Raw genomic sequence first — 27,466 nt, 5'->3', positions numbered from 1 at the left:
AGATGAACGAGGTAGAGATTACCATCACTAGGTTAATCAACTTTAAAAAGGAAGTATCTTATTCCAATTGGACGGTTGTGAAAATATACAAACACTTTATTTAAAAATAAACTTTCAATTAGCATCCATACTTTGCTTGTTCGCAAATTCCATAAGATGCAATTTATCAAAGTCTTAAGCAATCCTTCATTAATGTCATTATCTTTATGACAGCACAGAATGCATTCAATAGGTTATGAGGATAATATGATTTTGAGCACAAGTAAAAGTTAGTTCAGTCAAAGCCAATTTGATAGGTTGTTAGAGGGGCACCCCCCCCCCCTTATCTTGAGATAACGTTCAGCATACTTGATAAGAGTTTCTGTCGCTATTTGGGGGAAATACGGCTACCTTATGTATTTTACCACACATTTTGATAACTGTCCGGGTACGTAGATTGATCTTGGTATCAGAATGGAAAGTCAAGTTGTGCTGTCCCTCAAGTTCTACAGTGACGTTTAGTCTGTTCTCAAAGAGTTTGATTTTTTGTGTATTGAAATATATGTCTCATAAGAAATATGATTCTTGCAAACATCCTTACATGAGCCTGGACCCACCCCCCCCCCAAAAAAAAGGATAGTTGAGATGAAGGTAAAGGCCAGATCAAGCCTGAATTATCTTGCAGACATAATGAACATCAAGCTAAATCTACATCTCTTTAGGGTGTGTGGGCCTGACCGGCGGCAGTGTTCGACACAAGTGTGTAAATTCATGGAACGTTATGGAGGATGAATTGTAAAACGGTTTGACTATTTTGGGACTGGCTCTCGATTGCGTATCTCTTTCAATACACATTAACTTGGCACATTAAAAAAATACATACATGATAAAAGACTGACCAACCGTTATCTCGCGTTCGTATTTACATTATATATTTCATTTTTATATACAATACACTGATGTACACTTAGTTACGCGTCAATGGAAACAAGATTCACAAAATCACATAAATTATTCACGTAATACCTACATGTACAATCATGTAAAAAAGCAATAGTAGTAATCTCAAATCCAACATTCAAAAATCAATACCTAGTGTTACACTTATGTATGTACATGTAATACGTTACATAATCCCCCAATAGACCAACCAACGCAGTTTTCGACTCCAAATCCCATGGCGGAAAGGAGCAGGAAAATGTGAACATTTTCTTCTGAGACTCCGTGGCGTTTATTCGTTACTTTAAATAATGTATGGTTGTATTCAATACACAGTTTGTTTTTATCACACAAAAAAATCTCCACATTTTTAGTTTTAAATAAACATCGGAATATTGATTAACGGTACTACTTGTATCATTGACAATATACATAACATTCGACAGTAAAAAAAACAAGTCCAAGAGGGTTGAATATCCATGGAATTACGAACCAATGATTGTCAATCCTTCAGCTGTCAAGAGAAACAAAATGGCGTCCAGCGCGGCTCAAGAGGTACGGTACCTCTTACTCTTCCAAACGACATACGAAAGTCTGTAGATTCAGCACTTGTACAGGCAATTTCATAAGTAGTGCGCCAATGTCTTTTTCATCGTTACGATAATAATTTATATTTACAATAAATACAAGTCCAATCAGCTTTTCCGCTACAGCGAAGTGCATCACAAACATATATTTGGCAAGGGATATCTTTTAAAAACAGCATTTGATCCTTGATGCATCGGAATTGACCCTACAAGTACAGTTCCTTGGTCTCTGTCTTTATTCAAAGCTATGTCCAAACTCTGGTTGCTCAACTCTCGCCGCACTCGGAAGTAAAAGGTTTCATTTCCGTGTACTGTTCTGGGTCAGCTATCGTTGACTGATCATGCGTACTCCGCCGATACGACACCGCCATGACGACCTCTGATGTGGTAGGCACTCCGCACGAGCCGTTGGTCGTATGGTACTGATGACTTCGACGAGGAGTTCGCTTGCCATACTCGTCCAGACTTGCCAACACCTTGCGTTTGACCAGCTTCCGAACCTGAGAAAGGAAAATGCCCCCAAAAAAGTGGTTTACTGAAAACACCAGAATCATGTTACCTAAAACGCAATGACATCTATGCAGCGTTGCGAATTAAGCAACTTGTCAAAAGTCAATGCCCGTCTTAGCCTTAATTTTACGTAATAAGACGGGAACGTTCCCAAGAATTCTAAGCACTACATGTATAACATTTAATGAAACTAAACCGAACCCTCCCATGTAAGGGACGATACAAGACACCCTTCGTATAACTTGCGTACGGGGAAACCTTCCTTTAATATAACTTGACTGGAGGCTATCATTGTACGTGGCCATTGAATTCTGATGAAGAAGCGTTCTCGGAAAGGTTCCTGCCTTGTAACGTAGAGTCCATATTTATTGTGAAAGCCATTGAATGTGCCTTTGTCTAGTAATACTTCAGGTGATTGATCATTGATCTGTCTTTTCAAGCCGCTTGCGACCGATTTCTCAGAGAAGAGCAGCGCTCGATCAACTCTCTTACCAAGTGATTTGTAATGGGCGCCCTCTATATCCGTGAGATAACTGCCCAAGTGTTCAAAACCAGGTTGGGAAGCCGGGTCTCATTGCGACCTATATTTTCCTTCATCCTTTCTCAAATTAAGCATTTAACAAATGATCATCGAATAATTTGGATAAGCCTCTTTAAACTGTATAATAGCTGTGTTTCCTTGCGATTTTTTAAAACAAAGTTCATGCAAAATTTAACCAATTTCTCACCTCTGTATTCAAGAAACAGTAGATCACCGCCACAAAAACACCCTATAATAAATCAGAAAGATGTATACAGGTTAGATACAAATCCGACATTTACACTCTCATTATCACCCCCCCCCTCACTCCCTCCCTCCATTCAACACTAAGGCATTTTGAATATCTGACATATTCAGAACAAAAGCTAAATATTTGAAACCACATCGAGGAAAAAAATGAATGAGAGAATGCGCTAACCATAAAAATATTGCAATGTAATATCACTTTTTATAATGATCTCTCGTTTTATCACTTTCAAATGTCATCAAGTATTCAGCAAATTTAACTGGCGGGTATTCTCTTAATTTGTTTTTCCATTACAATCTTTGAAAATCATTGATGTAATCTTCGCTTTACAAACGCGCTTGAACATAATGTCTTGACTTGATAGATTATTGTGATCATGAAGGCTTCTTCCTTGCTTTATGTTATTTTCAAGCAATATTGATACCACTAATACCTAAAAAAGTAGTAGAAGAATTTGATGATGATGATGATGATGATGATGATGATTAAAAAGAAGGAGGAGGAGGAAGAGGACGACGACCAGGAGGACGAGAAGAAGAAGAAAGAGAATTTCTTGAAAATTATTGTGATCATGACGGCTTCTTCTTTGCTATATGTTACTTTCAAGCAATATTGATACCACTAGTACCTAAAGAAGTAGTAGAAGAATTTGATGATAATGATGATGATGATGATGATGATATTGATGATGATTAAAAAGAAGGAGGAAGAGGACGAGGAGGACGAGAAGAAGAAGAAGAAGAAAGAGAAGGAGAAAGGAATGAATGGATAGAAGAATAAGAAGCTAGAACGTGTATAGTTTTTTTTTTTACCTGTGTTGATTGTAGGACGGCATTAGTTACAGTAAATGCTTTCATCTCTGTCTCGTTCTCACTGTTCCCATGCCAGAAGAAAATAAGATTGGTCAAACCAAGCAATGGAAACAGGACCGCAACAGCTTTCGTCGCTTTCCTATCCAATAAAAATAAATTAATGACTTTATTTTAATGTTAGAAGTTTTCAAACTGCCAAGTCAGTCGACATCACTTATGTCCAAGAAAACGGTTTTGCAAGTAAATTAAATATTCTTTAGTTGTCGACTTGAAGTCGACTTTCTCTATGCATTTCCACGGCTGTCTACTTGTGGTTAATGTAATTAACGAGAGAGTAGATTATGAAGTTCCCCAATATTACTAAACTATTTCATTGACAGTACTTTGATTGTGTTTTAGGGAAAAATGTTCATTAAGAAAATCATCTCAAGTACTATGAAAGATTCGTGTGGGTTTTTCCTTCAACCAAACGGCGTTCAGATTCCTTTTCGATCAAGTCGGCTATGATAAGGTAAAACAATGCACTTTTTATCCCGCCTTCAAAAACTATTTTGAGGTTAATGTAATTATTCTGGTTAAAAGAAAAAAAATCTTATGATGGTAAAAGTCACAATTCAAAACCAATATCAGAGATAGCCAAGTACTATAATATTACCTAAGGATTAATCTAACAAAGAAGAAGAAATGTGTGGACTGAAAGGGCGTAACTGAAATTGGACGAGGAAAATGCGACAAATTACTTAAACAATCAACTTGAAAACTACCTTACCTCATTTGGTTAGTTTCCATGGTGTTACTGGCCTGTAACTTGGTAATGAGAATCCGTATGATGTTGATCAGGAATAAAGTGTTTATCTGTGGAAGGAAAGAATAAAGAAATGGAAGAAAATTAAATACAGTAAAGCGAAATAACCAACCATAAAATACATATTAATATCAAGGTATCACTTATATAGCGGAGGAGAAAAAAATCAGAAAGGTACTTTCACAATAAACCGTCTAATCAGTACATTTCTCGATGCAGATATACAGGTTCGCTAATGTGTTTTAATCATGGGCGTCAGCGCATTATAGGTTTGACTGGGAGGTGCATTGATATTCACAATGTTAAATTTGAATTCTACATTATGAGAAATAAACTTGGGTTATGACGTCAAGTCGTTCATTTTCTCAAATCAACTACATGTACATGTATATACAATGTCAGCGGCTGTTGCCACAGCTGTTCATTATACTTCTATTACTACACCGCGGCTGGTACTACAATGGTACTTTTAGATGCACCTTCTCCCTTAAATATGGACAGGCGCCGCGCCGGTCCTTGGGATGAGGGAGCTAAGTGATACCCTCCTCTTTAGGGCCCCTTTTCCCTTCTTTTTTGCTGGTCATGTTTTCTACACGGACAAAATAAATGTTCCTCGTGAGTGGTAACATTTTTTTTCTCTTTCTTTCTTTCATTTTATTATTATTTTTTTTTGCTTGTCTTTTGTTTTATTTTTATCTTTTTAATTTCTTTTGGTTTTATTTCTTTTCTTTGGTTTTATTTCCCGAGAGAGGGGGATCTCATCCCTCTCTAGGGGCAAATTTCGGATCTTTATACAGGATATATCTATGTGGATATACCTACCACCAATGCAGCTATTAGAGGAGCTCTGAGAATCCATATGTATGCTGTATCAAGATAGTCGACCCAGCAGGGGAAGAGCTGTGATAGCCCATCACGATAGCCCACGGTATGGTGAACAGAAGCGGAGAGACTGTAATGGAGTGAACAACAGAGAGAAGCGAGAAAGAAGGGAAGAGAAGAGAGAGGGGGAGTGAAAGGACGGAGAGAGAGAGAGAGAGGGGGGCAAGAGAGGGAGAGACGTAGGGGTAAAAGATATATAGAGACACGGAGATGGTAAAAGAGAGGGAGGGGGGTGTGAGAGAGAGAGTGAATACGAGTATGAAAAATTAAAGGTCAAGTCCACCTCAGAAAATGTTGATTCGAATCAATAGAGAAAAATCAGACAAGCCCAATGGTGAAAATTTCATCAAAATCGGATGTAAAATAAGGAAGTTATGACATTTCAAAGTCTTGCTTATTTTTAACACAATAGTTAATAACTATTGTGTTAAAAATAAGCAAAACTTTGAAATGTCATAACAAAAGAAATAGTGACATCCAAATGAGAGAGTCAATGATGTCACTATTTCTTTTGTTTTTTTATTGTGTGAATTATACAATGTTTCAATTTTTTACGAATTTGACGATTAGGGCCTCCTTGCCTGAAGCACAAAATGTTAAAATAATGGAATTCGACGTGTTCAGGGAGGAATGAAACTTGATTTCACATGACAATGACGAGTAAATAAAAATATTTCATATTTCATATAATAAATTACAAAAGAAATAGTGAGTGATGTCATCAGTTCCTCATTTGCATACCGACTGAGATGTGCATATAACTATTTTGTGAAAAGAAGCGAAAATTTAAAATGCCAAAACTTTCTTATTTTACATCCGATTTTGATGAAATTTTCAGTGTTATGCTTGTTGACTCTTTTTATTCAAATCAAGTTTTTATGGGGTGAACTTGTCCTTTAAAAATCTAAGATATTACTTTAACTTTTGCACATTTGGGTACCTGAGAAACCGCATACTGTGAATTGGCCACCAAAAGGGCTTCAATAAATAGTTCGAATTATATATAGGTACTTTTGAATATATATTTACATGCAGAAAAAATGAAACCCAATAAACAAAGATTGAAAAAAAATGCATAGAATCTAAAAATCACACGTAAATGCAGAAATAAGAAACACACAAATAATAATAAAAAATACTTCTATTTCTACCATCGTCTTCACTCATTTGGTCTTCACAGTTTACATATACTGTACACTTTCGCAATAAATTAGTATTCAGTAGGGTTTTAGCAAGTAACTTGTTTGTGGGTTTGTCTGTACTTCTGGAGCCAGAACCATTTTCCAAGTTACTATTTAATTTATGCATTTGTTATTTTTGCTTTCAGTATTAAATCTAAGATTATCGACATTGTTTTATATTATCTTTATTTCTTATGGTTTCGTCCCCCTGCATTTTTAAATCCTTTTGAACATTTCAAATTCATGCAACATGCTGGTAATTTTCGCCCTTTGATTGCCCATAAAAGTGACCTTCAATGGGCACATTCAAACTTTCCCCTCTTTTATATATTTAATGTAATTTGAGATTGAAACGTTCCGATCGAAATCAATCATTACTTTGAAAAAAAAATTGCTCAGCAGAATATCATATGTATCGATAAACTGAATAAAATGCCAACCTGCTCTCATTACAGGTATAAAGTCAGGGTTGCTTGGCAGGTTCAGACGAGGGAGCGATTATTCCGTACCTGCCGAAAATCAATGGAAGCATTCTAATCATCGCCGACAGAGGGCATCTTGAATAAAACATTTGCACTTTCTCCCTTCCAGCCTTTTTTTTCATTTTGAGCCATAAACTGTGGGATCACCTGTCAGATGTCCTCAGACTATCTTAGTCCCCTGACTTGGTTTAAAGGTATGCATGGCAGCAATCGTGGCAAATGGTGTTCGACAGGACGTGCTCACACGGGAATTTAAACCCGAATTAAGATACAGTCATGACTACTAAAAACATGCTATATCTTATGGTAAACGGATTGAACAGTAAGACAAGAGCAAATATACTTCAACACGTTCATTAACATACATCGTGTACAGTGTTTGATCAGAATTTTGCCGAGTGATACTTTATTCGTCTCTAGGAGACAACTGTCATTTTCACATTAGTACTTTGCCTTTCCATATTGCAAAGAATGAATCTGTATTGGCGCAAAATACCACATTGACTGTGCATAAATAGAAGAAATCAATATAATGGATTGAATTTTTCTCGTGAGTTTTATCGTTGCATGACCTGTTTTGACAGACAAACGAAAGTATGCACTTTAAACATTATTAAAGTAATTTGACATTTGTGGATATGAACCTATTTTTGTTTATGGTACACGTAACTAAACCATTTTAGGAATCGATGAAAGTATGTCACTATGTGTGCTCATATTGGGTGTGGTTTGAAAACTATGACGGAGAAAAATACTTACCCCAACCGATGGCAAGGTATATTTTGAAGTTGGATTCGGTGCTGAAGACGGCGACAGCAATCCGGCTGGTTAGGTAGAGGCCTTCTACAAACATCCAGTACATGTTGGCCATACTAAAATACTCCAGCAGAACAAGGATTAACCGACAAAATCCAGGCTGAAACGGAAATGGACAATCAAATGAATGATTAGATAATGGAGAACTGATTTAAATATATTTTGATGTGCCATGTGTGTCGAGGGCGTGCGCGTTTGAGTGTGTGAACTTGTCATCACCTTTAACAAGCGGGGACGAAAGTGTGATACTGCGCTATCTAACCGGGGGCCTTTCCTAAAACGGGACAGTCCCCGTTTCTCAGTCTCTCAAATAGCTTCAATGTGGATGTAGATGGCTCTAAAGTATTATTAAAAATGGCCCAAATTTTCACACACCCCTAATGTCCCAGTACATTATTTTACACACACACACCCTCACACACAGGCGCGTCTCCACATACATGACGCATTTAGCAATGTTTAGGAATGCGTGTCGCAGAGCGTGTTAAATATTAATTTTTTTAAGTCCTCGTTTGGCAGTAAAGTGTGTGTGCGGGTGGGAGGATCTGCGAGTGTGCTTGCTTCCAATCTCGAAAGGTCTTTAGATAAATATATAGATATACGGGTAGAGGACGAAAGAAAGACATAGACTGATAGAAAGAAGATACTGAGATAGATATGGACATTAAACAAAAAAATGGGAGAGAATGTGGACGTCAACGGAATTCCCGGTTATTCTCAAACAGTAAATCTTCATTGAACTCGTCGACGGAAACCACAGATTGACAATCTGAGCTTTAAGTGTCTTTTTTCAATAAAACATATAATTATCCGGTCAATGATTTACGCGGATTCATCAGTCAATCAGTATTATCAACACTCAAGAGGGTGCAATAATCTGTTAACTTCTTTACGAGAGTAAGGATGGATATTGCAACAAAAAAGCAAATAGTTACAAAGAAAGGACATTGATGTGGATTGATGTAGCAAGATAAAGAAATGGTTAACCGTTTATGGTTTGTTTATTTTAAAGACAGCAGTTAACATTTCAAATAAAATTTAAAAAAATCAGGAACTTTGGTGTGCGTTCCATTTAATAATTTTCATACCTGAATTCTGCAAGAATTGCAGGAAGCAGACTAGTCTCTGAATACAAAAGAGCTTATTTACACACTGTAAAAACTGTGGTGTTAAAACTGACACCAATTGGTGTTAATAGAGGACCACACCCTGAGGTGTTAAAATTACACCCTAAAGATTGAACAGAACACTAAAGAGTGTAAATGTCACAACCAAAGGTGTTGTAATAACACCATATAGGTGTAAAACTAACACCACAAATTTAACACCGGTGTAAAATAACTGGTGTGGTCCTCTATGTACACCGGTTAACACCATAGTTTTTGCTGTGCATGTAGTCCCTAATCACACTCCTCTCGGCGTGACAGTAGGGACCGATCCATTTGGAGTGAACTGCACATCCTTATAGAGTGAATTATAGCTCTTTCTGGAGTGAACTTTGCATCTTTTTAGACACTTTCACTCAAAAAAGGGTATAATCCACTCTAGAAAGACGCAAATCTCACTCGAAAATGAGTGAGTTGAGGTGTGATAAGGAACCACATTATATATTTCGCATTGAGAGTGGACAGAAGAAGGTATGGATTTAAAAAACACCCAAGAAGAAAAAAATAAATCAAACACGTGCAGACACTTGAATTATCCGCGACTAAAAAAAAATCATGTGATTTCGATTCTTGTGATTCTAATTACAACATGATCAATATGGAATAAAATTGGGATGGTGTTTCCAGTCTCTTTGCATTTTTGCAATAAATAGTGATTTCAAATGTATTTTTTCAGGATTTCATTCTTACAGCGAATTCACGAACATATAAGTAACAAATGAGCGTTACTGCTCAGGTTTTTAGAGTTAATATGTTAATCAATTCCTATAATTCAATTCAATTCAATTCAATTTATTCAAATTCCATAATTTGAATAAATTTGTTATGCACTTTAATATTTCTCTATATAATTTAAATTATATAATTTATATAGTTATACATTTAATATTTTGATATTTACCCTTCAAGCTTCGTCTCACACTGCGCATACACTCTAATAATATTGTGTAAAAGTGCTCCATGACGGTATTTATGTGTCCAACCAACAATGGGCATTTCTTTTGGGCATTTTTATTTATCTAGTGTGATGAAAATGTTGCCCACTCTAAAGCAAGGAGATAGGTGATATATCATTGTTCTAAAGTAATTGATCGGCTTATTTTGTAACCTTACTGGACAATATATGCTTCCCGTATTGGGTAAAATGCTGCCCAAGTTGGTTGGTCACATAATTACCCTCGGGGTGGTAAAAATTGTATTCAATTTTTTTTACAGTGTATCTATTTCAAAATATTTTATCTATATGGTAAACATTTGGAAGCAGGAGGGGGGGCATTTCATAAAACAAATACATGCAGTGGTGTCTCACTGAGTATTGTAAAATGCTACTGAAATCCTTGCATCTGATTGCTTGGATCAAATTAGTAATTGGAGATCACTGAATAAATTCTTCATTAAATTTTTCCCATATCTGAATACCAAAAATACCTTAATCCATTAAAAGGTAAAAAAGGAGATGCAGGCCTGGGCAAGAGATAAGATATCCACTTATCCATCACCGCCTGTCTGTCCAAAATTATAGATAGAGTGGAGATTAGAGCAAATCTTACAAACGCAACATAATTATGTAGAAGTTCAATGACATATGATGCATCAAACAAAGTAAGGTAAAAAAAAATGAATAAGTAGCAATTACTTTAGAATGGGCAAAATTTTCATCTTACTCGATAAATGAAAATGCCCAATAGAAATGCTCAGTGTTGGTGGACACATAATTACCCTCATGGAACACTTGTAACCAATATTTTTTAGAGTGTACTTGCTTATTTTATTTGACAGTTGAATATCGTAGATATGTACATCTCCAAAATAGTTGACGGACTTTATCGCTCGACATCTAACCAGGCCTAAACAGAGGTTTAACTTAAAGATAGAAGGCATTGGGGGAATTTTAGGAAAGTAAAAAAAAAGAGAATTCTATGCCTAAGCAAGAAATGAAATTGAGAGCACTATCTGCATGATCTGAGTTGACACCTTATGATAAGAAACAAAAAAGACCAATCCATTCCAAAGCTTGCCTTTCAGTTGCCATGGTAACTACAGGATGATATACATACCAGGGCCATTGGGATATCTGATGCAGCTCCTTTTTTGTACTTTAAATGATAACTAAAGGCGATAGAAATTGGTGATGTTTCTAGCTTAAGCTGTCAAGTGAAACGTGGGCCTATGAGAATAACCATGAACGTTCGATCAAATTAATACCAAAAACAATTCGATTCCTACAGGCCTATGGCGCTTAATATAAGATGACGTCTCTATGCGTTTTCTAAAGAGCTTGGGTATTGGAAATTTGTGACTTTTAACTATTGAAAGTAAAATTAATCGGGGGAATTCTGATGTTTCATTCTTGGAATTTCAATTTGTATGTGGTCTTTAGTGTAAAGCTCATGTATCATTTTTCTTCTGTTATCTATTGTCGAGAGCTTTTTGTCATCTCTTAATAACTGCGTTGTTTGGGTCGGGGCAGAGAGGGAGGGAAACGAAACATTCAATTTTAAGCAGGAGTGGCGTCAAATGTGGTGGGGGCTACCACCTCCCTAAAACCGCATAATGTTCAGGTAGTCGAAAGGAAAAGGAGAGAGGAAGAAGGAACGAAAGAAGATCTTTTAAAAGTGAATTTGAGGTCGTTCATCTCTTTACATCCCTCTTACTCAATGGAGAAAAATTTGCCTTATGTTTAGATTGCAAATAGCCCCCCCCCCCCCCGAAATGCCCCCTCTCCCTGATTTTAAGACAGTGAAAATTATAATGGAAAGGGGCAGCGAAAATGATAGGCATCATATGGGACTGAGCAGAAGAGTTGAAAACACCGATCTTCAACGAGCTACGAACAAGTTACAGACTAAAAATATATTTTTTAAGCAAATATGTTTTAATGGCTAGTGCTAGCATAATTCAAATAAATGACCTATGATTACTTTTGTAATTGAAGCGGCGCAATGGTATTTCTTATTGGGAAAATTGGTCAAGACATGACGAGATTTTCTCGAATTGAATAATAATATTAATATTTCTATATCTCTGTAACAAAAAAAAGTTGTCATTATATTCAATATTGGGGTTCAAATGGCTTTGCCTCCACCCCCCCCCCCCTCTCTATCTCTATTTATCTATCTTTCTCCTTCACTCTCTCTTATTTTATCTATCTATCTATCTATCTACCTATCTATTTCCTTCACTCTATCTTATTTTATCTGTTTTAGTCATGAGCCCTTGCTACATGCGAAGGAGTGCAAATGATATCTATTTAGTAGCGGACAATCGACGAATGATCTATGAGATGGACGATACCGTAACTCAATAAGCAATATCGATTACGTTTATACGATGTTAAGGGGAGTTGTATAAAACATTACATGGGCGTCCAAAGAAAAGAAAATACAAAACAGAGGCGACGGACCATATATCCGTATCAAAGCCAAACAATCAATCTTACGCCCCACAGATACCTAATCAAGGAATCCAACACGCCGCGATACCGGGCAAGCAATGAGAGCGGCTGCTCTCGTGCACGGTTGAGCTACGTTGGGTATCAGCGAATTCTACGGTGGTATTTAAAGAAACAAACAATATGATAAAAACGACGAAGCTGTACAAATCACCCATCATGTCGGTAAACTGAGACGGCTTAGCCCATAGGCAGGCATCTCCTTCAGATACAAGGGAATAAATTTTAATCGTTGCCGATTCACTCTCTCTCCCACGTAAAAAAAACTTTGAAAGAAATCCCTTTATTTTGGATCTCAGGCCGATAGTCCACGAATATATGAATAATCTATCCAATATTTGCCCACGTCCGACAAAACTGGGAATATAGGATTAAGTTGGACAAAGGCAGAAAAGAGCAAAAGTATATCACCGAACAGTTAAAGAAATCCAAAGAAAAATATGTTTGATTTCTATTTAATTGACGCCACATGACATGAGCTGCCCAATATGTAATGTCATCTAAATCCCACAATTTTGTAATGATATTTTGTCCAATTTATATCATATTGCATGATATGAGGTAACTGCTATCTTTATACAATTCATCAATTATTCCCAAAATCGTCATTATTATGTTTTTCTTCAATTTTATTTATCAAATCTAACTTGACGACCGGGTGAATTTCTCCTTTAATAAACCAAAAGCAAATGCATCTCAAAAATTAAATCGCAGAGCTATTTACATAATTCTAATCATGACATTTTTGTAACAAATATGGTTAAACAAAATGTTTATATTTCAGCTGAACACATAAAGTGATCACTCTATATGTTGTATCTCGACTTCAGTCTCAGTAGTTCGTCTCCCATACAAAAGAAAATTTATATCTAAATGATTGTCATATTCTTTTGGCAAGACAGTTTTTCTTCGACAGTATGCAATACAAATTAAATAAAAGCGTAAAAAGTCACATACTGCTGGTGTTATGTTTCCTAAACAGCTGAGGCCTGATTCATCAAGACTTACAACTATGGAGACCATGTCATTATCGTAATTTGTAACTACCGTTGGAATCTTGATAGTGATTGGAAGCTGAGCCCTGTTACCATGGTAGTTGTCATGATTGCTACGTCACCATCGATGTATATTTATAATAATAATAATAATATGCAACATTTATATAGCACTTAATACAAATGTTTCTAAGCGCTGCATACTATTACCCCGGCTTAAGCACGGCTACCCTGATCAGGCGCAACGAGCATTCAAGGAATTCCTTCCTACCGGGTACCCATTTACTACACCTGGGTCGAGAGTGGCAAATATAGATAAACACCTTGCCAAAGGACGTTAGTGCTGCGATGGGATTTGAACCCCGGACCTTGTGGTTCAAAGTCCGAAGACTTATCCACTGAGCCACAACACCTCTATAGTGAAACCGGTCTTGATGTTAGCCAATTCCCTATCAATGTACTACGTCCGAGCCTAAATACGGTATATACTTACAACTTTATGGAGAACGAAGTCATTTTTGTTGTCATCTTGAAAATTGGACGAACTTAGCTGAAATTCAGTGCTGTAATCCATGGTAAGAAGAGGTTGTAGTTGTATTATCATCAGAATATATCTAAAGATGAACGATACAACGAGGTTCTTGTGGATGGCGATACGAGTGCATTGCAACGCCCTGTAAAAAAAAGGAGGAATCAATTGAATTGAGCACTAACGAAAGTAAAATACATCCATGAAAAATAGTAACTTGTGAAACTAAAGCCCAAGTTCTGTCTGTTTCAAAAGGTATTATCAATTATAAAGTGCGTTTAAAAAAAGGTAATCCAAATCTAGAGGGCTGATTTTCGAATCATATTCAATTTCGTGCAATTATTCTGTATGGATATGAAAGAAAAACTCACCAGTTTTCCATTGATACCCTATTTGTACCATTTGTGTCACGCATAACCGGATTAATTCATGTTGAAGACAAGAGGTGCAAATACCACTTTTTTCAAGTTTTGGTAAAGTGGATAAAATGTGCGCTTGATAGAATAAATGTTTTCAAAGTAATTTTTAGAATGAAGAGTCAAGGCATTCCTCTGAAATGATGATTGAAAGGTTAATGTCTCATTCACCCACAGCTTAAACATGTCCTCATCTCCTTTGTACTCAAAGCCGGCAGCGTGGAATGATATGTTGGACATCTCGTCTCACCGTTGCAGGATCGGAGCGCAAAGCATCCCTCTCGAGGCGAATTCGGCCCTGCAAATCACCAAGATCTTGGGGTGAAGTTACAAACACCTTGTGTTTTAAGTTTCCCCAATGGAAGTAATCACAGGGCGTGAGATCAGGCGATCTTGGTGGACATTCAATGTCATGGTTTAGGGCAACAACTCGATTTCCAAATAGTTCATCTCTGAGTCTATCTTGAACGATGGGCAGGAGCGCTGTCCTAAATCCACCAAACTACCAAAGATGCCTGTACCATCCTCGAACCTGTCTCTGAAAATGTTGGTCCAACTGTGGTACGATCTTGTTGATCATCTGCAAGTACATTCGTTCATTCACACCCCTTTGGAAGAAAAAGGGTCGAATCAAAAGATTGTTGCCAACTCAGGCATCTATGAAAGTATATATATCTGCCTCTGCCCGTCCATCAATTTTTTCAAAAACTTGGAAAAAGTGGTATCTGCACCTATAGTCATCAACATCAATTAATCTGGTGATGCGTGATACATACGGTACACTGTAACGCTGAGGAGTTTCCCATATTCAAGCAAAAAAAATACAGAGTTAAATGGACTTTGAATATCTGAAACGCACTGTAAAGCACTAATCAATCAATTACTTTGTATCTTTGGATTGTTCTGGCAGAAAGTAGGAATTTATGCTCTTCTTGTAGTTAAACTCTTCGTGAATTATTCTCCCGTCTCGTATCAACAAAATGCTTTAGATTTGTGACACAACTTTCTGCCACGTGGTTTCTTCGCACAAAGAACATTCTGCTTGCGCACAACAGCTATACACCTTAACTTGCGCATGCGCTTAGTAGTACTTTTGACCAGTCAGGTTTGTCATCGAAGCTGTGTCGCAAATCTAAGCCTGTCTAATGGCCAACGAAGCGGAAGTTGGACTTACTTAAAGTAGCAGAATATGAAGAGGGTGATGAGAAGAAGGACGAGGGACAGCGTGATGCCGATCAGGTAAACGTACCGGAGAGCAAGGTAGAAAGTAGGACTCGTTGGCTGTTCCTAAAATAATCAAGATAAAATATAAAGTAAAAGGCAAAAACACAGATAAGTTGATCTATAGACGAGATATAAGATAATGTAAAGACAGAAGTGCCGAAACTCACGGAGCACTAAAAGAGGTACAAGCTATCATGCCCCCCCCCCCCGTCCTCTTGACGTTTTGGTTCAAGCTCTTTCTGTTGTGACTAATGAATAGATATTTTATGTTCTTCTAGTGCTATTTTGTCTAAATAGTAGCTCATGATCAAATTTTAAGTACTTGCGGGATGCCAATGATCATTTCAAGTTTTCCATCCCACGGCTTTGTTACTATACTCATGTAGAAAACCATGTTTAAAACATGTGCTTTTTTCTGAAGAGTATAGGCGACAAATCGTATCCTTGAGGGTAAACAGCCTCCTGGTTCGGATGTCTATTCGATAAAGAACCTGTGGAAGTAGACATATACCAAGAAAAACCTCGCCTAGAATTCCAGGAGAAAGACTTTACTTTTCCTGCAAATTAAAAGACCACATCCTTCAATCAATAATTTTGAAAAAGAACATGATTTAGATGTCGGCTTTAAACCTTGCAACTTTATCTTCAAAATCGGATTTTAACTCGAGAAGCCTGGGGTCAAAATGATCAACAATCTGATTAAACACTACGAACATGCTACCAATCTTAGGTAAAGTTACCCATTGTTTAAGGAGAGCTTGAAGGAAAATCGATAGTACTCGGACTTCTTAATGATTTGATTATCTTGATGAATTCATATAGGCCTACTTACCGGAAATATGAATGTGTGACAGTCATTGTAATGTGTGAAGGCAGCCCATTCCCCTGTGTCCAAGCAAAACCGAGTTGCTTTGAACGCTGTAACGATAAGAAATAACAACAAATGAAATGGAGAAAGAAGGTGAGAGTATGATTAAAAAATGCAAATTAAGGTTATGGATTATCATTTATATTCATTCCCGATGCCGAATTGTTAAAATCGATTACCGGGCAAGGTGGCTCAGTGGCAGAGAGTCCGCCTCATGAACGGGAGGTCGTGGGTTCGATCCTCGGCCGTGTCATACTAAAGACTAATCAAAATGAGACCTTCTTTTTCCTTGCTAGGCGACTGGCATTCAGAATGGGGAAGGGTAATAATGACATAACTATGTTATACAGGCCCCGCTGGCTGCCCTGGGTAACTAAACAGTTATCATTATCATTAGTAGCAGAAGTAGAGGTAGCATCAGCAATAGTAGCAGTTGTAGTAGTAGTAGTAGTAGTAGTAGTAGTAGTAGTAGTAGTAGTAGTAGTAGTAGTAGTAGTAGTAGTAGTAGTAGTAGTAGTAGTAGTAGGTAGTAGTGGTAGTAGTAGTAGTAGTAGTAGTAGTAGTAGTAGTAGTAGTAGTAGTAGTAGTAGTAGTAGTAGTAGTAGTAGTAGTAGTAGTAGTAGTAGTAGTAGTAGTAGTAGTAGTAGCAGCAGCAGTAGTAGTAGTAGTAGTAGTAGTAGTAGTAGTAGTAGTAGGTAGCATCAAGTCAGATCACATTTTAGGCCTGATCCGACAAACTCGACAAGGTATTCTGTAGAATAGTAGAATGCAGTTGAAGATATGAAAACTGTTCATTCCTTCTAATTCATCTTCTTCGAGATGACTGTGTCACTAAGTCATATGTGGAGATATATTTCATAACCTTTTTGACTAGCTCTGTAGTACGTCATATCACAGTCGCACCAATGGAAGCGAGCCCAAAACCGACCGATTGCATGTTGCTCAAAATAGCGTAATCGTTTTAATCAGACTGTAGGAGGTTCCTATCGTGTGACTGTGACTTCCTGGTAAACCTCCCTTTAAAAGGGCAAACTGTTACATTCTTAAACCCGAGGTTAAATTTGGCAGCAATCCATCTACTGGTGGATTAAAAGGGGCATATTAACGAGGGTATTTAACCTGAAGCGGGATCTTCGACGAGCTAGACCCAAAAGCGATCGCCGCCACTAATGTTCACCATCTAAATCCTTTAATGGGTGAAAACACTTGGCCGTGATACCAAACGTTTATCTCCTGACGGGGTAACCTATCCGAAGATTGATTTCGTCGTAGCAATGAATACCCTGGATGTAAGGCATGCTCCTCAATGGCAACCTTTCGCTTGTCATTCTTTCGAAAGATTGAAATAGGATGCATTTTGCTGAGTGTGGAAGGTAGGAAGAAGGGGAGGAGTTGCTACGACAGGGGCAAAGAGCATGGAGACAATGAGAGTTGAAAGGTGCACCGGGATGTTTGTGAAAGAAAATCGGCCGAAGACGGATACAAAGTTAAAGAGGAAATGACAGTCATTTTAAAAAAGAGAAAAGAGGCATTCTTAAAATGATTTGAGAAAAGAACAATACAAATAGCACACACACTAAAAAATCAAAAGTCTCCAGATCTTTCCTACCATGTTTGAAAATGTTGGTAAAGTGAAATTATTTTAACCAAATAACTCGGAGTCACCGATTCAAATTTAAAAAGAATTGAAACCCCTGTTGGGTGTTTCATAAAGCTGTTTGTAAGCTACGATTGACTTTGGAGTAATCTTGCCGCCATGACCTGGGCTGGGGGTGCTGCGTGTATTATTCGTCATAGGCAGCACCCCCAGGAATGTCGGTAGGTGTTAATAAATTGAGAAATATAAAGCCAGAATAACCTTCATTAAGTAGTGAAACCTCCCCCCCCCCTTTTTTTTGCTTGTCAAATTGTTCGGGACTGAAATAACCAGATTTTTTTGGGTCGAATTTCTCCCAGCACCCCAGTAAAAAATAGTTCCCAGGGTCCTGCCTGCCCTCCTCCCTCCGCCAGATAGGCAAATAAATAGGGTAAATAGCATAACAAAAACCAGGTGTTAATTTAGGGTTCATGAAGTCTTAAGTGATCATCTGAGCAAGCAATGCCAGTCAAAAAAAAGGGAAAAATAAAAATCGGGGACGACTAAGAAAGCTCATAAGACGCCATTGAAATGGAACCCGTGTACTTATACAGTCACACCGGAAGTTTCGACGCACAATCTGAAACCGACCAAACACAGTTAAAATCAATATGGTACGACACAAACCAACAGATCGGTGCAAGCTTGAAGTTTGTGACTGCGGCAAAATCCCGACTCCATATCGGTGTGGCGCATCACACTCTCGCAGACGAATCAATATAAGCTCTTTTTCATTAACTTTTTGCGTCTTAGTGAGCTTTAATTTCCTACAGACTTGTCCCTCGCTATTTGGTTTCACCTGGTCTATCACCCAGTACCCAACGGTGGATATAAATGGTTATTTGATACTCGACAAGGATGTAATTATAATGGGTGCACTTTCTTTGACTTAAAGCTCAAGTCCATGCAATTGAATGCAAAGCTGATTTCAATAAAGAAAAAAGGGGATCAGATATACATAATGCTGGACAGTATCATAAGTTTTACAGTATTTTACAGTATATTGTTGGCGTCCGATCTTGTTATCACCTGTATTGAGCAAAAATAACGGTTACGCTTCGTAATTCCGAAGGTTCTTTATTCCGTAGGTTCGTGATTCCGAAGGTTCGTAACTCCGAAACACGTAAATTGCCTATACCTCGATGTTCCTTAATCCGAAAACGTAAAAGGGTTCGTTAATCCGAACATTTGTAGCATTATTCCAAAGGTTCGTTAATCCGAAAACGAAATAAGTTTCGTTAATCATTTACTTTTCGGACTAACGAACCTTCGGAATTACGAACCTCATTTCGTTTTCGGACTAACGAACCTTCGGAAATACGAACCTTCGGAATATCGAACCTTCGGAATATCCGAACCTTCGGAATAACGAAGCTTCGGAATTACGAATGTATGCGTTTGTGAATATACGAGAAGCTTTTGAATATAACAACCTAAAAATATATGTTCGATTTCGATGAAATTTTCAGCATTATCATGATTATGCTGTCTGATATTTCTCTATAACTGAAACAAACTCTTTTCCAGGGGTGAATTTAACCTTTAAGCACTAATAATTTCAATCATGGATAATATGTAACAAGGTAGTATTTGCATGTGCAGTTTGAATATGAGAACAACCCGATGGTCCCGATTATGTTTAATCAACTTCAGGATGATCACATGAATTACAGTGACGTATATGTGGTGATTGTAATGTCTTATCAATAATTATTTAGGATAAGATTCCGCGTGTGAAAGGTGGTTCTTGTGTTGTGAGACATGGACTAATATATTTTCAAGGGTTATTCTATCAATTGCATATTGGGACAAAGAATTTAGAAAACAATATCCCATTGGAATAGCGATTGTATAATTACTGCTAGACCGTTAAATACGTCGGTATTGATAACGATACCAGTCGGTGTTCTGGGAAGACCACAACCTCATGTGTTATAAACTACATCTACACAGATGGTGTTGGGCATTACACCAAAAGTTTTTAGATTATTATAACACCCTTGTGTGCTGAACTGGCATCACGACCATTGGTTTGAGGCGGGCGTGAACATGGTAAAATATTTAGCGTGGCTGATACTGAAGTAAATAAAGATACATGTATATTTGGGGTGATCTGCGAACTGAATTCGTCATTGTTTCATCAAATATTTTCACAATAATGTTAATGTTAGATATTAAAAGAAAGATATCAGTGTTTTGCTTTTATTACTTACGATATGTTCGCGGCGGACATGGGATGCTCACGTTATCTCCTGCTTCTATCGGCGGCCAGCATAGCAGTTTATCGTGCGATGCATTGCAGAAACTCACTAAAGATGGAGCCGAGAACAGAGAGAAAGGAACAATAAAACATTAACAAACTGAGTGGGTTTTTTTTATTTGAGCAAAATGGAAACATCACAATGTAGCTGATAATGAGTGTACTATGTGCATCTGACGTTCATTCAACCATGCCAATTCTCATCAAATGAGAGTATTATATGCTCCTGAACATGAACCAAAAAATATACAGAGATAAGTAATGTGAAGCATTTCTGCTGTGCTGTGTCATTTCCCTTTTATTTCAAAATATTTTATTTATTTCTAAATAGTAATTTTCTAATTTATTTGTCTTGTTATTCCTCTATTCATGTATTTATAATTTATTTTTTTTATTCAATCGGTTTGGAGGGTACAAAGGGGTGATTGATATTAAAAAGTATTCTCCCTTATTCCTCTTATGGAATAAATAAGAATACGATTTAAAACAAAAAAACATTAGAAAAATGTCCATCAATAAAAAGAAAAGAGAGTAATAAGGGCCCTTGAAGTATCTTTCCTCTCCATAAAAAAACATCTCATGTACGGAACGATCTCTTTATCACTTGATACCTCATCATTCATGATTTTTATTAACAGTAAACAATGCCTTAAATCGGCATCTCACTTTCTAATTTGTCCGGAGAATGCTGCCATTAAAACAAGCTCGTAATTTTTTCCAAACTCGGGATTCCGGAAACATGTTTTATTTCTATAAATGTTTTGCTCAACATTCCCATTTCAAGGCTGCATATTAGTTCCATTGCTATTATCAAAATGATGGATGCTACGAATAAATTACACCCGTACTTGGGAGTTCAACATCCTGAAGAAAATTTAGATTACACGACAGAAACCCATCACATGGAAACACAATATCACTTTATCCGTTCAATATTGATCAAACAGCAATGCACATTCCTAGCTCCATGATTATTTCTTTTAACAAACTCTTACACATTAATGAATTCCATATCGCACCATATCAATTTTTGTGCCTTAAATCGGCATCTCACTTTCTAATTTGTCCGGAGAATGCTGCCATTGAAACAAGCTCGTAACTTTTCCAAACTCGGGATTCCGGAAACATGTTTTATTTCTATAAATTTTTTGCTCAACATTCCCATTTCAAGGCTGCATATTAGTTCCATTGCTATTATCAAAATTTACCTGTTCAATATTGGTCAAACAGCAATGCACATTCATAGCTCCATGATTATTTCTTTTTACAAACTCTTACACATTAATGAATTCCATATCGCACCATATCATTTTTTGTGAAACCCAGAGCGAGATGTGGAACCAACGGTTCCATGACATTTGCCCCGGCGACAATTGATCCGCTGTAAATTCCACATCCTGATGGAATGGCCAACTTCAACCCTGAATATTGCAACCGTAAACCTAACCCTAAATCTTAGACGAAATAAGGCCCGGATCAATTGTCGCAGGAAAACATGTCGTGTCACTGGCACGAATGGACTCGAATTCGTGTCAATCCTACCAGAATTCTTTTTATAAGCGGAGAAGTGGCATTTTACTGATTTAGGAACTCTTGGTCATTGTCTACTCCTTTATAAGGTAAACTGCATAATCTTAGTTCGTCTGCATCCAGTTCGTTCATTAACCATTTGGTATAATTCCCATTTAGGCTACTCACTATTTTGCCTTTTCCCGTTTCGGCTATGCACCATTCGTCCAATATCTACTTGGTCATATAATGTTAATTGAACTGCTATTTTATTTTTAATTATCGCATGGAGTACCACAGGGAACCCCCTAGGTATCATTATTCTTCATCATTAACGTAAGCGATATTTGTAATCTGACTATACTTGGACAAGTGAGCGATTGCAGTTGAACAAGAAATATTTATCTTATTCTATAGCAATTTTTACAGGTATGTTTTGTTATACTGAGATAACACTATTCGCCTTCTGGTTTTCATTGACATTAATATTCATCCGAATAGTAACACTACTGGGGTGTTGAAGTATAACATTTGCAATCAAGAGCAAATTCCTGGTGCAGGTATATAACATTGTTGGATCAAGTTAAACTATGTCAAAGCAATTGACCTTCGTGTTGAAAATCACACTGGCAATTTATTGATTTTGTGAACAAAAAGTTTCCTTGCAATATTGATTGTTAGTTTCTTGCCACACTCTATACATAACATAAAGAAACTACCAATGATGTATCTTTATTTCGGATCAGCTCATTTTGAAATTAAACCTAAATTTGCAGTCAATTTTTGCTAACCGTCAACAAATTGTTTATGCGATATTGTTTCTTTCCCCATGTCTAAGATACATGTATGTCACTTTATAAGAAGTATTTTTCCTCGCAAAAATGGATATAGTTCCTTTTGGAATTAAACTCTCATCGCTGTTCCCTTTACTAAAATGGCGAATTTTAAGTATCTTTTTATCAGAACTTAATATGTTTCTGCATGTCAGTTTTCGAACTGAATTGAAAATGAGTAAACAAATTCAAATCAAGTCATATCATCGAAGTAATATTATTCATCAACAATATAAAAAAAATCTGAAGGATGCCACCCGCCGAATTAAAGTAAAGCCCCTTGCCATCAATTTGTCGCTGGTCACAGCTGGTGTAATCGTATCATTTTGTTACTCGAGGGACTCCTTCTCGAGTTTGGAGATATCTGATTGAAATTGCATGAATCCTTCCCTGCATCCGCCTTAAAAAGCCGGTAAACAAAATGACAGGTCTCACGCAACCAGAAAAGGGATGAAGGGGTGAAAAACATGTGAGCAGATAAGGTGTACAGGCAACAGAACTGCTGGGCATTGTGTTTAGATCTAATCTAATTCCGTCGATATTCATAACCAATTTATTTTTTAATGTTTGCATAGTATGTCTGGTTTTTGGGGCGATCTTGTCTGCACAATAAGCCTAAGCAATCAGCAAATTACAAGAACTCGTAAAAGACTACTCAATAGCAGATACTCAGAAAAGGGTACCTGGAAAACTTCATCTCAAGGGTTAGGGTAAGGGGAAAACATTTCTAACAACTGAAAAAAGGGCACAAGCATTTCAAGAGAGCAACAGACAGCATTTTGTTTCCTCTATTAATTTTCCAACACGCAAAAAAAGCATCAGGGTAACATTTTGCCCCTCCCAATTCCCAGGTATTCTGATGACCCTAAGGGTATACCCCTCTCGTTGTACACCCCTCCCCTTGCCCCTTTCAATGAAAAAGAAGCGATCATATTTCATGCACCATAGCCCCACCCCTCCCCTTACCCCTACCATGTCTCCACCACCAACACCTCAGTCCCGATGTGATATTACCCCTCTTCTTGAGATGCTTAAGACCCCTTGCTTCGAAAGACGGACATGACTAGTATGCGCCCAGGGAAATCAACTAAAAAGTCATATATTTCGTGATAAAAGCCCAACTTTACAAATTGGATCCCTGTACATTTCATTTTTTATCGAAATCAAACGTTTTTCTACACCTGTCTTTTTTAAAGCACTCTCGCAAGTTCATACAATTTGCTTGGTAGAATATGAAACGTGATGGCGTATTTAAGGTCTCAAAACATAAATAAGTCAAAACTTTTTTTTTTTTACTTTTTAACCTGTCAAAAGTTTGATAAAGGTTCAATATTTCACCCTCTCTCCTTCTCTCCATTTGGCTATATAGTCCAAGACCACCGAAAATTTGATATATAAAGGTTCATTGGCAAGCGGTCAAAGATAGCGAAAATGTTGAAAACTGGAAATTAGGTGATTGACCTTGATTAATAAAATGACGTATAGTTAGCAAAATATAACCTCACATCCAGCTTTCGTAACAAGTAGAGTTATTTTCTTGGAAATATATCACTGTGACTTTGTTTTGGTCAATAATGTATTCCTTGTTTTTATGTTGAGGTACGCAGACGATGTAATGCGAATCAAATTCGAAATCTTTCATTCATGTCTTTCAAGAAATATTTAAGGTTCTTCAAGAAATGATCTTTATTTAAGAAATGTAACACGATTTCACTAATAGTCTCCCTCTCATTAATTGAAATTCAAAAGAATAATTCTACGAACATGTATGCCATTCGCAGTTCCGTCTTGTAACCCCTGTGGGAACACACTCAACTTTTAGTCAACAATGATATATCCGGTTTTGCAACATTATTCAATGTTAGTCAAACGTCCTCAATATTCTCATTTCTGCAGGCCGAAATGAAAATCAGCGATTTGCAATACTGCTAGGCATATTTCGCAACGTACTCATTGCAAAGTCAGGGGAGATTTAGCCTAAATACATCGGAATGATCGCAAGCGAATGCCGATGGATATATATAAATTTGAAGAACGTGTTCCTTTGCGGAAGCGTGTCCTCCTTTTAGATCGGGAAAAATCATACGAGCGCCGCATTTGTTACTCTCTTAAAGTTATTTTATTTCAATTTTTGTGGCATGATTGATGAAACCAATAGTTAAGAAAAACATATAACATGAATATCCTACGAATAAACTGTTTTTGTTAAGATATTTATGTCCCAATCCTGTCAATTAGGAAAACTGCACAGGAAATGCATCTGATAATTTCGGTTTAATGACTAGTTTTGGAGTACATTGCGATGTTTTGTTTTTTTTTAAGCAAGACTTTCAGACAAATCATCTTTACACTGTAGGTTATAATATGTTTTATGGCATAAAATGACACATGGCAACAGCATTTTCAATGCCATCAAATCCCTTAAGCTTGTTACTGGGAAATTCATATCTTCGATATGCTCCTGGATATATTAGTCTGAATGGAAGGTGAAGAAAATCAGAGATCTTTTAAACAACATCTGCAAATACTTCCCTTTATTATGTATCTTGAAGATTTGACATACTTGGCTATTAATCATATCTGATATTTTGGTTTGTTTAAGACTTGGCTGAATAGCTTGTGCCCCTCTGCACCCTAGGTACATCTACACAATTTACTAAGATCAATCTTTTAAAAAAATACCAGGGGTTTCACAATTTACTTGTAATGGAATTGATACGGTGGTGATCACAGAGGTGCTTCGGACTGAAAAATGACCTGATTTGAACCATTAAAATACGACAATTAAAACAATGAAAATTTATCAAAAACGGACAAGAAATAACATGACGTTGTGGCGTTGCTTTGCATTATTTCTGTAAATTAGCTCTATGCACGTCCTCATGAATATTCAGTGAGTAATCCGATAATGACATATCTTTACTTATTCTTGTGTGTCTTATCAAATAAAACTATAATATTTTATTCTGATATTGTCCACTACGAATAGCAAAAATAGATTGACCATTGGTTTAATTATATGATATCCGTTGCTCCAACTCATTTTTTTACAAGGGAGACATACTATACACACATGTATGATACTATCATAATTATGATTTCATATGATAGAGGAAAGTGTATACATGCTATCATCAGCCCCCCCCCCCCCGGCCTTATAAATATTCATGACGGCGTGTAATAAATTCCATTTTCACAAAATATTGTTAAACTGTAAAATTCCATAACTTAGTTATTTGTTAATAGATATTTTTAAATTTTCCACCCTCCCCTTCCTGGTTTTACAGCTTAGCGGCGTTCACACGAGAAAATTAACCATCAAGTGATGATCAGAAAGGTGGTCTGAAAGGGGCAATAGACACAAGAGTACGGCACGCGCCTTTAGGCCGGTGACTATTGGATATCTCGGATGACACGGGGATTAGGAAAAATTTCCTTTTTGGTTTCTCAGCCAAAAAAGAAAAGACACTGAACTGCTGTTCAGACATGCGTTGAATTATTGTAAACAATAATAGCGATATGGGGTATCCTGTATTTCGTGGGCTAGGCGGCGACCTGCGGAAAGGGAAGGGGACAACTGTTTTGTGGAGTGATAATCCCGCTGGAAAGCACACAGTGACTTACAGTGAGTTCACTGTGTGGAATTATCTGTAAAGCTCATCTTCACACTGCGTGACTCGCATGTTCACAAGACATATCCACTACATGTATATATGTGAACACACTGTGAACAATCACACTGGAGAGGTATCCACAGTGTGAAATTCTCTTCACAATGTAAAATTCCAGCATTTTGATAGTTTTAATCAGATCTTGAAACAGTCAACTATGTGAACTGTGAACACAGAATGTGACAATGTGTTCTTTCCACCATGGGCATACGTCATGTCACTGTTGGTTTAAATAGACAGTCACTTGTAAATTTCATTCAAAGAAAATAAAAGGTGCGACTATTGCAATAAAGTAAAAAACATGGAATTTATTTTTCTATTTAATGAGTTTGAAAAATATCGTACCTCCTCTGTCGATAAACATCTTTGTTTTATTGAGATACTCCATCTCGCATAACAAGTTGCTGAGGTCATGGACGAAGTCATAGTCGGATACAGACGATAAGGTAGTCTCGTTGCTAGGTGAGGCAGGGCTCGGCGGTGGATTCAGATCCCTCATCGTGGTTGGAATGGCATCCCCTGCCACTGGCTGCATTGACAGAGAGATAGAGATATGTTCAGAATATAAAAATAGCAATAACAATAAAAAAAAAAATTATTTTAATCGATTGCTTTTCAAAATTTGCTGATACCAGGTTTTGTGAAAGAAAGTATAAATCATTGCAATCTAGCTGTATCTTTGGGGCCCAGCCAAATACCATTCATTCTGAGGTGTAAATGAGTTTCAAAGATGTATATCAAGGAGACATGACCATTTATACCAGTATAGTACCGGCAATTATCATCACCCTCCGAAAGGAGTGACCGGTGCATGCTCGTGAACCGGTGTATCAATTTGAAACTTTCCCAATACATCTTGGATTACAGACACACTCGACATGTCCCCAGGCTAATATCTAGAACCCTAAATTTTGTTAAGGTGCACTTTAATCGGAGGCAAACGAGCATAATGTTCTTGGTACAAACGATATAGCCTAATCCCGAGAAAAGAGTTTTGACATATAAAAGTTCAGAACGATATCTTGATTTTAGGTGCACGGTGAGCAGTAATATATGTCAGTGAGGGTACCCTGGTGTGATGAATGTTATGAATTAAACCATCAAAGTTCATAGCATTAGTTCGATCG

General features: G+C 37.1%; 2 protein-coding genes across 2 annotated transcripts; both read right to left on the bottom strand.

Moving 5' to 3' along the window:
* Positions 1-1,771: 1,771 nt before the first annotated feature.
* Positions 1,772-4,404, bottom strand: LOC121426657 (diuretic hormone receptor-like). Its single transcript, XM_041623028.1, has 4 exons — positions 4,385-4,404; positions 3,616-3,754; positions 2,744-2,785; positions 1,772-2,005 (listed from the first exon to the last, which is right to left on the bottom strand). The coding sequence occupies exons 1-4, from the start codon at positions 4,402-4,404 to the stop codon at positions 1,772-1,774; spliced, it is 435 nt and encodes a 144-aa protein (XP_041478962.1).
* On the bottom strand, positions 4,389-26,863 carry LOC121426776 (glucagon-like peptide 1 receptor). The gene is made up of 8 exons (XM_041623175.1): positions 26,685-26,863; positions 20,280-20,375; positions 16,395-16,480; positions 15,513-15,625; positions 13,887-14,067; positions 7,725-7,881; positions 5,243-5,372; positions 4,389-4,470 (listed from the first exon to the last, which is right to left on the bottom strand). The coding sequence occupies exons 1-7, from the start codon at positions 26,836-26,838 to the stop codon at positions 5,257-5,259; spliced, it is 903 nt and encodes a 300-aa protein (XP_041479109.1). The 5' UTR covers positions 26,839-26,863; the 3' UTR covers positions 4,389-4,470; positions 5,243-5,256.
* Between the last annotated feature and the right edge of the window lie 603 nt (positions 26,864-27,466).

This window comes from Lytechinus variegatus, chromosome 13 (genome assembly GCF_018143015.1).
Source record: "Lytechinus variegatus isolate NC3 chromosome 13, Lvar_3.0, whole genome shotgun sequence".
NCBI lineage: Eukaryota > Metazoa > Echinodermata > Echinoidea > Temnopleuroida > Toxopneustidae > Lytechinus > Lytechinus variegatus.
The sequence above is the reverse complement of the archived record's forward strand: the minus strand, read 5'-3'. Positions and strand labels throughout refer to the sequence as shown.

Coding starts and splice junctions, on each gene's coding strand:
- LOC121426657 (XM_041623028.1), bottom strand. CDS start 4,404: ATGGAAACTAACCAAATGAG. Junction 3,755..4,384: donor ATGGAAACTAACCAAATGAG/GTAAGGTAGTTT, acceptor TTTATTGGATAG/GAAAGCGACGAAAGCTGTTG. Junction 2,786..3,615: donor CCGTCCTACAATCAACACAG/GTAAAAAAAAAA, acceptor GATTTATTATAG/GGTGTTTTTGTGGCGGTGAT.
- LOC121426776 (XM_041623175.1), bottom strand. CDS start 26,838: ATGAGGGATCTGAATCCACCGCCGAGCCCTGCCTCACCTAGCAACGAG. Junction 16,481..20,279: donor ATGTCCGCCGCGAACATATC/GTAAGTAATAAA, acceptor TTATCGTTACAG/CGTTCAAAGCAACTCGGTTT. Junction 7,882..13,886: donor ACTTCGTTCTCCATAAAGTT/GTAAGTATATAC, acceptor TTTCCGTTTCAG/CCTGGATTTTGTCGGTTAAT.